Below are 11,449 nucleotides of genomic sequence, written 5' to 3'. Positions count from 1 at the left end.
AATATGATTCCGTTATAGATAGAAAAACAACAAATTTATTTAATAATATAATATTAAGAATGGTTGTAATTTTAATGTCATATTTTTCTATCATATTTTTTTTGACTATTATATTTAATAGAATCTAGTATATTTCGTAAAGAGGTTTCTTTAAACAGTAGTGAACTACAACAACAAAAATTGATTTTTAATATTATTTATTTATTTGATTTTTTGAATTTTAATTGAATTGAATATAAATCAGGATATGATTTATATGTGTGAATTCTTATATGTATGTTTCTACCATGTACACCTGTCGGTACAAGAATAGCAGTGCTGTTTTGTGTTTGTAAAATAAACTTTCAACTGACTCTTAAATGTGGCAATATTTATTTTTATAAAAAATTTTTCTTGGTGTTCCAAAGCCCTAAATCTTAGAGTGAAATAGCAAAACAAAAATGTTTTACTTTCTCCTTATGTAAGCCAAATTCCTGGAAATTCCAAAATCGTGTGGAAAGTAGTTATTAATAGAGCTTTATATGTAAATTCTAATTAAGCAGTGAAAATTAATTAAAATATTCATTGAAATTTAATTAACAATAATTTTAAAATAAAAAACTGTTAAAAATAGAGCTAAGAAGTTGAAGGTATTGTGCTTCTGAAAAACGAACATTAGTAATAAAAAAATTGCCTAAATATGGGTGCAAACCTATAAATATAATGAATTTTTATAGGATTTGTGGGAGACCTTAAGAGATTAACATTGGTAAAAAAACTGACATCTATAGGACAATGGTGCAGAAGTAATAAGGAAGTAATAATAAAATACGGACTACAGTGCTATATACTAAGGTAAAAATTCGAAATCACAAATTATAACTGAAGATAAACACAATTTTTTTTTACAGACAATTTCTAAGGACTGCTCTATTGTATTCCATACTACTGAAGTTGTGAGATTTCCCTGATTATGCTTTTATAACGAGAATAAAAGTGAAGTAGAAACATTTTTTTTTGTTATTCAAGCAAGCAACAAGCATAAAAAAAATTTATAAATAAATAAATTTTTATTTATGTTGAATTCATTTTATAAATAATAATTGGAATAGTTATTAAGCATTGAATATTATTATTAAAATTATAAATGACAAATATTTAAAGCAATGCGTAACCTCTTGAAAATATATTTAATTTTTAACAATTTCTCAAAGTAATTTGTATGTTGGACTAGTTGATTAATCTAAGTTTAATGCTGATTTTAATAACTAATGTATCTCTAGCTTTATTCGTCTTATTATTTAAAAAAGAAGCAAAGAACAATTAGTCTGTATTTTGTTTTCTACTTGTTTAACCGATCGTTTATTTACGCAATCTAAGTATATGTATAAAAGAGCACCAAAACGACATCAAGGCAAGTGAAACAAACATTTTCTATATATCACTAGTATATCTAGAAAATGTTGCAATAATAACAAAAGGTTAACACTGGAGAGCCTCCACATACTGCGCATAAATAAAAAGCCCCTTAAACATTTTCATAAGCAGTTACAACAATAATTCGTCCATAGGAAGAAGTCAAATAAACTTCGAAATGTCGGCAGTGTTTAAATAGGAAGTTACTATATAAAATAAGTTACTATGTAAAATAAAAATAAAAGACAAACAGAAACAATTTTCTTTTTATTTTATTTCACATACAAAGTCCTTTAAGATTATTTTTTATTATTTAAACTGTTACCATAAATTAATAAATTAATTGTATTAAATTTTACAAACATGTCACAATGAACTTTTCATTTTACAATGAATTTTAGACTGATATTGAATTTATATTAAAAAAAACAGATTTCACTGGAAAATAAATGTATATATGTATTTGAACAAAAATAAAGAAAAATGATGAAGTTGCAGTTACATACATACTCTTGATCTAGTTTGTTTTGAAAGTATTTTTGAATTAATTTATAACCAATATGCGAATTTTCGACAGGTGCAACTGTACAAATAACACAAGGTCTTCCGTTACCGATTTTTAAAAGGTTTGCTGTGGATATCGGCGCTGGCAACGCTTGAAGCGCAAAATACTTAAATTTTCATTATCACTACACCTGTGAATTTTATGCTTTTTAAATATTTCCACAAATTGATCAATAGTACTTCTACTATATTCCGTGATTCTACTATATTTCCGTTGAAACATTCTATATTTATTTGTTTCCCATATTCGTTACTTCTAACAATTAATTTTTTAGTAATGTACATATAATATTGGGTTATGTGAAAAGTTATATAAAAGTTTTGAACAAAAATTTTCTTTATTGAGAATTTTAATAATGTTTATATTGGCCCATTATTATTTATGACCCCATGCCATTTTTCGGGTAACTTCATAAATCCAACGGTGTAGAATTTCTATGGTTTATCGGCGTGAAACTTGCCTAAGTTATTTTTAGTGATTCTTTGGTCGGACCATTTTTTCAGCATTAAAAGAGTTTTGCTAAAAACCAAAACAAATGGTACTTAGATAAGTTCCTAGCTGGCTACCCTGTGAATGCATCAAAATTTCCCAATCAAGTTCCATTAAATTTGTCATGAAGACAAACAACAACTTTTTTTTTTTTTTTTTTTGGCAAACTCAGAGCTTTATCTTGATTGTTTTGTTCAAGCGATCAAATTACGAGCGGTATTGCCAGCTAGTCATAGACAATTCCCCTTTAATCCCATTGAAGACTCAACATAATCTTGTTTGCCATCAATCCAGGTTATAATGTCGTTTGTGAAAGATCACCAACTATGGATGTATGATTGCTAGCGTTGTATATTATCATATTTAATACATTTTTCATCGCCAGTAATGATGCACTTTGATTTCGTTGCGTTTCACTAATAATAATTCAATCAATTAAATGTGAATTCTTTATAAATTATAACTGCCAATATTTTAATATTTTGTAAACTGGGCTAAACTGAACGTATAAGCTACGTATGAACATGAATCCTTTGTAATGTGTATACAAGGTTGATCTCATGAGGGGTGTACAACCTATAAAGTTTCCCGTGGGCGCTCTTAATTTTGATTTCTGAATTTAGATGTATATTAATAAAATTTACTTAAAACTGTGGGCACCTTACGTTTATTTCGCAGAAAACTGCCAAAATTGTTAGATTCCCTTTGACAGAAAATGAAAAAACTGTTGACAAATAATTTTTTGTTATCATATCCGAGTTTAGGGGACTGAAATACTAAAAAAATAATTCCATTTGGCGCTGTGCGAAATTCTTGTCGACTGGTGTCGTGTTATAATTCATACAAAATGATTGTGTAATAAAATAAGGTTTACGTTATCTACATACGTCATGTGATTTCAAAAGCATTTATTCAACACATATATTTCGTTAATAGGAGTGTGAAAACATTATTTCCATTTAATTAACTGTTAATGTAGCCACTTGTATGACTTTTGGATTGAAGCAAAAAGAAAAAACCACTCACCAGCATCACGCAAAACACTCGTTTATTGACAAATGTTCCAAAATTCAATGTTCAATTATGAGCTGATACCATTGCTATCAACATAATAAAAGCTCATTAAAAAAAAGTAAAAGAAATGCTGATAATAATTATAGTAATCGTAATTTGTCAATTTGTCAATTTGTTATGCATGCTTAAGTATAAGTTTGAATCGAACATTTTATTAAATTATTTGTTAAATTTTATTACTTACATATGTAGATGCATACCCTATGTATCTATAATCTGTTTAGTTACAATTGTGCAGTGGAAAACTATTGCAGTGGATTTTTTTAAACAATATAATTAATGCGTAATGAACTCAAAACAACGATTTCAACGCTGTAGTTATCTGAATTTATGACTTCACCTACTCGTAAACATGCGATTAAAACAGCGTATGTAAGTTTTTAAAGTGAATACATGAGATCATGGGAATCTGACGTTATATATACTTTGTAATATATATAATAAACTTACAATTACAGTTTTTCCTGTTCAAAAATGTTTAACAATTTGACTGCATAAGATGAGAATTAAACGTCTATAAAAACGTCTATATAGATGATATTCATCTGCATAAAATTTTGTCTTTTAATCGATGATAACCTTTAGGTGCCGTGAAAAAAATTAAAATGTTCAATTCGATAAGTTCGCAAGTATTTTCTTCATATCTCTTTAGTACAACAACTTTTTGGAATGCACACAAACACTATATGACGGATGGGTATTAAAAGCGCTATAAAATTTTGATATATTCTCTTGAAAAAGTAGTTGTAGATAATGAAGTAAATGCACAACTTACACATTTAGATGTAACTTTAAAGTCTTGCCATTTACATGATAAATATTCCACTTCAATCTGCGAATCTGCGAATTTGCGGAACAAAGTGGTGTGTGAAAAATCAGCTGGCTCTGCGAAATGAGTTATATTTTGTTATATTTTTTCTCATTTTGCGGCTTACATTTCTTTTACGTCTCGTTTCTCATTCGAGCGTTGATAGAACTTGACTCTTGTTGGTTGTTATGTTTAGAGAAATTTTTTTCATTCTTGTCTAGACCGTTGCTGTGAATAAAAGCGCGTCGGAAGTTTGCGGAATTTTGCGGAATTTTGCGGAATTTTGATATTGCGTGTCGAATATTTATTTCTGCTTGTGTACGTAGTTCGTCACTTTTGGATATTTTAAACGAGTGCGAACGACACAAACACCACTGATAAGTGTGAATTTGACTTTTTTTTTTGAAACGGCAGACCCGCCGCACGGTGGGTTTGTGCCAACCACTTGAATATATTTGCCGTTTTGCAATTTTAAAAGATCATTCGTCACAGACCACTAATCACTACTTTCTTTACGACAAAAGTAACAAATTAAAGTGAGTAAAAATCTTTTCTCGGCTTCTTGGTTTTTTAAAATTTAGTGATACTCGTTTTCGAAAGTGGAGTAGACATAGTTTTAGGTTTTATTTAATTTAAGTTTATTTTTAAACTCCGTAATAGTTCTTCTCTGAAATTTCGTTATTCTCTGTTTGTGATGTATGCTGAAGAATCCCAATTAAAAATAGCAATATTTAATATTAATAGAATATTTCGAAGACCCCTTTTTCCAGTTTTTCTAATCGAATTCATTTCGTATGTTGTTGTTTTTTCTATTATTGTTTATTTTATTATTTTTTCATTTTGTTTTTTTTTTGTTTGCTTGTTTTTGTAAATTAATATACATATATAATGTATGTGAATACACAATATTTTTTTGGATTTGGTGTATTTTGTTGTGTTTAGTTTTAATGGAATCATAAAGAACTATTAGTCTTATTTCGATTCTCGTTCCGCTAAGTTGTTTTGTTTTGTTAAGAAATATATAAATTTCTTAATTTACCGATTTGTGTTGAAATCATATTGAAAACATTATTTATGTATATATAATAAATTGTTTATTAAACAAAGTAGGGAACTATTGAGTGCAAATAAAAAAGTCATATAAATGTCTGGCAATATTAATTAACATATTAGTAATAAACTTTGCACATTTTCGATTTTATCTATTTTTTTATTTGTAATTCAAATATGTGCTAAAAAATATATATCTATGTTCACGAGTGCAAAATTAATTTCATTACAAACAATTCTTAAAAATATTTAAATATTTAAATATTTTTTTATATGTAATATCACCTTTATGTGTCCTATCATTGACCTTTAAAATATTTAAACACAAGTGTAAATTAGAATAGTTTAAAGTAATAAAAAAATAATTTTTTTTCTCTTATACCAGACATTTATAATGAACAAATTTATAATAAATTTTAATTACTATCGATTCATACACAACTCATTCATTTGTCTCCGAAAGTAAAAAATACTCGTAATTCGCATTTGTATGTCGTGAAATGTTCAATATATCTGCAGGATCTATACCTATCCTCTATTTGACTTATCTGCAGTTAGCAAAGAAAAAAGACTTTAAAAAATTAATTTTCCATAGGATAGTTTGATATACCTTATACAGTTTTTAAACAATTCGCTCATAATCGCTATCGCACATTTATTTATTTTCTGTTGTCTGAATTGTGTTTATTTTTACTTATTTCTTTTTAAATTTTTAACTACGTGTTTGTAGTTATCAGTTTAAAGGTGTAATTATATAACTTAAAATGAAATGTTTGTAGTAACTCTTTTATTCGAACATACACAGATCCGTTTTCAGAATTTTTTAGGTTCAGCCAGCTGATAGGCGATAGGCTTCCCGAATCATGTCATCAAGAACAACCACATGTTGCTCGGCGATACATTGAAAGTTTCACATGTTTATAGTCAGATACAACACAAACTTGTTTGCATAATAAAAAAGCGTTGCAATAGCTTAATCAAAATAAGATAAATAAAGGATAATAATTGTGAGTCTCAGCTACGAAGCTTATTTCTTCAGCTTGTCTTGAGTTTTTACGTTTATTATAAGTGTGACATTTTCGGAAATATTTTAAATACTGATAGCTCACTATTTTCATAAGATATTGTGAATGATATTATAATTACATTCATTGTTTCACGAAATTTTTTATTGTTTCAAATATTTATAATTATTAATCGTTAGAAAGGTATGTCAAATATCATCTTATAAATGCATAAAAATTAGAACCAAGAAGCGTTAAAATATTTCAAAATAAGTTTAGTATTGTTTTATGTTTTAAACGTAACTATTTTTTATTTCAAATTTTATTTGCAGAAAGCAATAAGAACGAATTAAACGAAACGAGAATCATTTTGATAGCACAGCTTCTGACTTCTGTTCTACAAAACAACTTTATAAGGCAGACAGGGTGTTTAGATTAAGTAGTGATTTTAGATTTTGGCTGAGATAATCTGACCAACCATAACAGGAGCGCCGAGAAATAATTCTTTTAAAGTTTTATTCCCTTAAATTTAAAGATCGAATTAAAAAAAAAAATAAGTGCACAATTTGTGGAATTAAATCTAATTAAAAAAAATAATATATTTTTCACCAAAAATATTTTTTTTAAACAAAGAAATCAAAAACAATATTTATGAATAATATTGAACGAGTTAATCTTAACTCATCCTCACCACAGTCATCATCATCAAATTCATCATCATTAGATTCATCATCTTCATCAAGTTCATCATTATCAGCAGCATCACCTTCATTTACATCACCTCTGCCAATTCCTTCTCCGACTACACCACTGACACTCTTTCCTAGCGCCACTAAATCATCGCATACATCATTTCCGATACTTGATTTGTCAATAGCAGGCAAAATTCCAATAACTCAACAACTTCAACATAAAGATACTCAGACCGAACTTACCTTAGCAAATTCCCTACTACTTTCCTTCACAGCCGCCGCCACCGCATCAGCAGTAAAACAACAATCTATTGTACGCTCTGTGACAGCGACCAGCATTATGGACATGCCCTTCAATACCTCACCTTCCCTACGCGTCCGCACTACATCGCTCAACCAATTGAAGAAAACTGCTGATTTAGTTATTGAAAATGAATTACACGTCTGTCCAAGTGTTATGTCTGATGAACTACGAAAATTGTTGCCCCCTACCTCTGAAACTGTCATGACTAAACCTTTTCCGATACGCGGAGAGCGTGCCATTAACGACGTAACTACGCCTCACGTAATCGCAATGGTTGGTCTACCTGCACGTGGAAAAACTTTCATTTCAAAGAAACTGGCTCGCTATCTAAATTGGATTGGCATATCCACTCGTGTGTTTAATTTGGGTGAATACCGTCGCTGTGCTACAACGGCATATAAATCGCATGAATTTTTCAGAGCTGATAATGAAGAAGCAATGGCAATTCGAAATAGATGCGCGAATCAGGCCTTACATGATTCTTGTGAATGGCTGTTGAGCGGCCTTGGAAGTATCGCAGTATTTGATGCAACTAACTCAACACGAGATAGACGACAGCTAATATATGATATTGTTGTGAAACAGCACAATTTTCGATTGTTTTTTGTGGAATCTATTTGCGATGATCCTCAAATTATTGAACAAAATATTAAGGAAGTCAAAGTAAGCTCACCAGATTATATAAATATGAACACTGATTTGGTTGTGCGCGATTTTTTGCAACGAATTGAGCATTACGAAGAACGATACCAGCCAATTGATGAGATTGGAGAATCGCATTTTAGTTTTATGAAGGTTTATAACGCGGGTAAAAAAGTTGTCGTATACAACAATGAGGGTCATGTTGAGTCACGAATTGTTTATTATTTGATGAATACTCACATCACTCCACGCACAATTTACTTAACTCGGCATGGTGAAAGTGACCATAATCTTAAGGGGCTTATTGGTGGAGACTCCAATCTTAGTGAACGTGGACGATTATATGGTCAAGCCCTATCATCATATATTGAAAAGCAGCAAATCGACGGGCTCCGCGTATGGACTTCGTGGATGAAACGAGCTATACAAACTGTTGCTGGGATTAAAGCTCCTCAAGAACGTTGGAAGGCATTGAATGAAATAGATGCAGGACATTGTGAAGAAATGACATATGAGCAAATAAAAGAGAAATATCCTGAAGAATTTAAAGCGCGTGATTTAAATAAATTTGCCTATCGCTATCCACGAGGGGAAAGCTATGAAGATTTAGTTGCACGCCTTGAACCAGTTATAATGGAACTTGAACGTCAAGGCAATGTACTTGTTGTTTCACATCAAGCTGTACTGCGCTGCTTATTCGCTTACTTTTTGGATAAGTCGGCGGACGAGTTGCCATACTTATATGTACCATTGCATACAGTTATCAAGTTGACCCCAGTTGCTTACGGCTGTAAAGTGGAACACATTAAATTACCTATAGATGCAGTTGATACACATCGTCCAAAGCCAAAAATACCGGGTGATGTTTCTTTGGGCTTAGATGGATTGAGTGGTGAATTAGTAGCTGCCGATGGGGTGGGTAAAGTGTTAATTGTAGGCGACGATGTAGCTAAGGCAAATGGAAGCTCTATTCGCAATAATTCTTCTTCAGTTACCGAATGTGTGTTGGGTTCTAATATAAGCGATGATGCTGATAACTGTAATAACATCAATACTTGTGTATGACAGCAAAACGTCGTTTTATTAAAGCGTGAATTGCTGAGTAAGACCAATTACAAATTCAATACATTGTAATCATTTGCAATACGCATAGCACTGTTGGTTAATAAACCTTCTGAACTAGAAAAAAATATATATAATTCATTTAAAAAATAAATCTTTTTGATATAATATATGGTGATGCATTATTCGATTTGTAATAAATTACTTTATTATATATGTATGTTACAAATTTGAATTACTATTTTTTTATGATATCTATTTACATATATGTAGTTAACATGCATTTTTTTATCCACATAATTCCTTGAATTCATCAAATATTGATTTCGTTGAAATTTAAATTAATGTTAAATAATAAATTAAACAAATAAAAACTCATTTGCACTATTTTTTAAATATTTATTAATTGTAACTTTGGATTTTTTTTAAAGATGTAGAAGAAAGTTTTTTTACAAGAGGATGGATATTTTTAAAAAATAAATAATTAAAATGTATTATATTCTATGTATGTAAATTGTAATTAATGTACTCAAATAAATTTACGAATATTTAATAAAATAAATGTAAAATAACATTCGGAAACTTCTGTATTTTAATTGTGTTTCACTACAGTAAGTAACTTAAACCCATGGATCCTTTTGATATTATAAAAAACGCAATTTGTACCAACCCATATACCTGTACTTTATTTAATTTCGTTACATGGATAAGTTATACGATTATTTGTTTATACGTATATATAATATTTAATCAATTGTGTGGTTATTCTAAGAAATGATTATAGTAGCTGATGTAGCACACGATGCTGTTAAAGTTCAGTTTCTTGTATTTTTAGTGGCATGCTTTTAAGATTTTCCTATGATAAGTTGATACTTAGTTAGTTTTGAACATTTTCGGACCGTGAAATTATTGAATTCTACATTAAAAGTCGAGACAATGCTTCATTAACTTTTTAGAGAAATTAAGTTATTAGTGATATGCATTTTATAATACCGTCAGTATAGATGTAAATCTTTGAAATGGTAATGATTTACAAAAGTACTCATAATTATCTATAAATCGATAATATTTAAATTTATGTCTTTTTAGATGTTTTAGACGTTTGTGATTAATTGGTGTATACAAACCCAACTTATGAATTGATAGTTAGGTACCACAATTACAACATGGTTCCGATAAAGCATTAAAGCACTTTTATAAAAACCACAAATAAATATTTGAAAGAATAACTTGAAAAACGTCACTTTTATACGCATATGTTATAACGTCCTAAGCCACTAAGATGAAATAATAAATTTGACTTAATGTCTTGAGAGACAAGATTTATTGATATCTTCTGTTTGATATATTAAGGATTTTACTATTCAATGTGTCTTTCGGATTTTTTTTTTCAGTACATTGTTTATATTATAATAATTGAACGCATCAACTTTTGGTTCTTCAAAATTTTTTGTCTACTTTTTACTTGTCATTCAATTACAAAAATAATGAGGTATTGCGAAATGCGGCTGTGCAGAACAATAGCAACTTTATTTATTATATTAAATTTTTGTATTATTTTTCTAAATTTTGTATAAAGCCCTTTGCTTTTTATTACTTGGGCACTTCTAAGGGTCATAGGTGATATTAAATTGTTAATAAAACTATTTGGAAGTTGACACCATTCATCTTTCATGACCTCAAACAATTGGAAACTTTTCGACCCCCAAAGCGACGTTTGAGAATACCAAAATGTTCTCAATTGAATTAAAATCAGGTGTTTGGGCTGGCTGATCTAAAATTGGAATTCCATTTTTCAAAATCCATTCTCTTATCAGCTTTAGGGTGTGTTTTGGGTCGTTATCGTACTGATATACCCGTCGGAGTGACATTTTTCATCCGCCATGGGGTACCATATGGCTCCCTAAAATTTTTTTGTACACATGTTGGGCTATTATTTGATGAATTTCATGAAAAGATCTTAGTCTAAATCCTGAAAAGAACGCTCAAATTATTACTGACACACGCCCATGCTTCACAGTCGCTTGGCAGTTACGCGGATACAAACGTTTTTCTTTTTCGCGACGTACTGTGCACATCCCATCAGAATTAAAGATGTTAAATTTTGATTTATTGCTAAAAAAAATTATTTTTCATTTAGTAAGAGTCCAATTTAAGTGATTCCACGCGAAATTTGATCTAAATGAAGTATATTAATATTAATTAAAAAGCAAAACAAAAATCTGCCTCTTTTGCTAATGCTCTTTAGTCAACATTGGTTTTTTGACTGGTCTGTAACTTTTGAAACCGGCTTCGAGAGTAAGCCTGCGTACAGTACTAGAGTCAACACCTTGTTTAAGCTCGGCTACGACCTTTTTCAACGAC

At 29.7% G+C, this 11,449-nt stretch overlaps 1 protein-coding gene across 3 annotated transcripts; it reads left to right on the top strand.

The window, feature by feature from the left end:
* The first annotated feature begins 5,318 nt into the window (after positions 1-5,318).
* LOC119665738 (6-phosphofructo-2-kinase/fructose-2,6-bisphosphatase 1) lies at positions 5,319-9,263 on the top strand. 3 transcript variants are annotated; one of them, XM_038074976.1, is made up of 2 exons: positions 5,319-5,407; positions 7,353-9,263. In XM_038074976.1, exon 2 carries the CDS (start codon positions 7,418-7,420, stop codon positions 9,086-9,088), a length of 1,671 nt encoding a protein of 556 aa, XP_037930904.1. In that variant the 5' UTR covers positions 5,319-5,407; positions 7,353-7,417; the 3' UTR covers positions 9,089-9,263. The 3 variants fall into 3 exon arrangements, with proteins under 3 accessions (XP_037930904.1, XP_037930903.1, XP_037930902.1); XM_038074975.1 differs by having other exon boundaries at positions 5,319-5,437; XM_038074974.1 differs by lacking the exon at positions 5,319-5,407 and having other exon boundaries at positions 6,978-9,263.
* The last annotated feature ends 2,186 nt before the right edge of the window (positions 9,264-11,449 follow it).

The sequence above is a fragment of the Teleopsis dalmanni genome, chromosome 1, assembly GCF_002237135.1.
Source record: "Teleopsis dalmanni isolate 2A chromosome 1, ASM223713v2, whole genome shotgun sequence".
In the NCBI taxonomy this organism is placed as follows: domain Eukaryota; kingdom Metazoa; phylum Arthropoda; class Insecta; order Diptera; family Diopsidae; genus Teleopsis; species Teleopsis dalmanni.
This window is presented reverse-complemented; position numbering and strand designations above follow the sequence as displayed.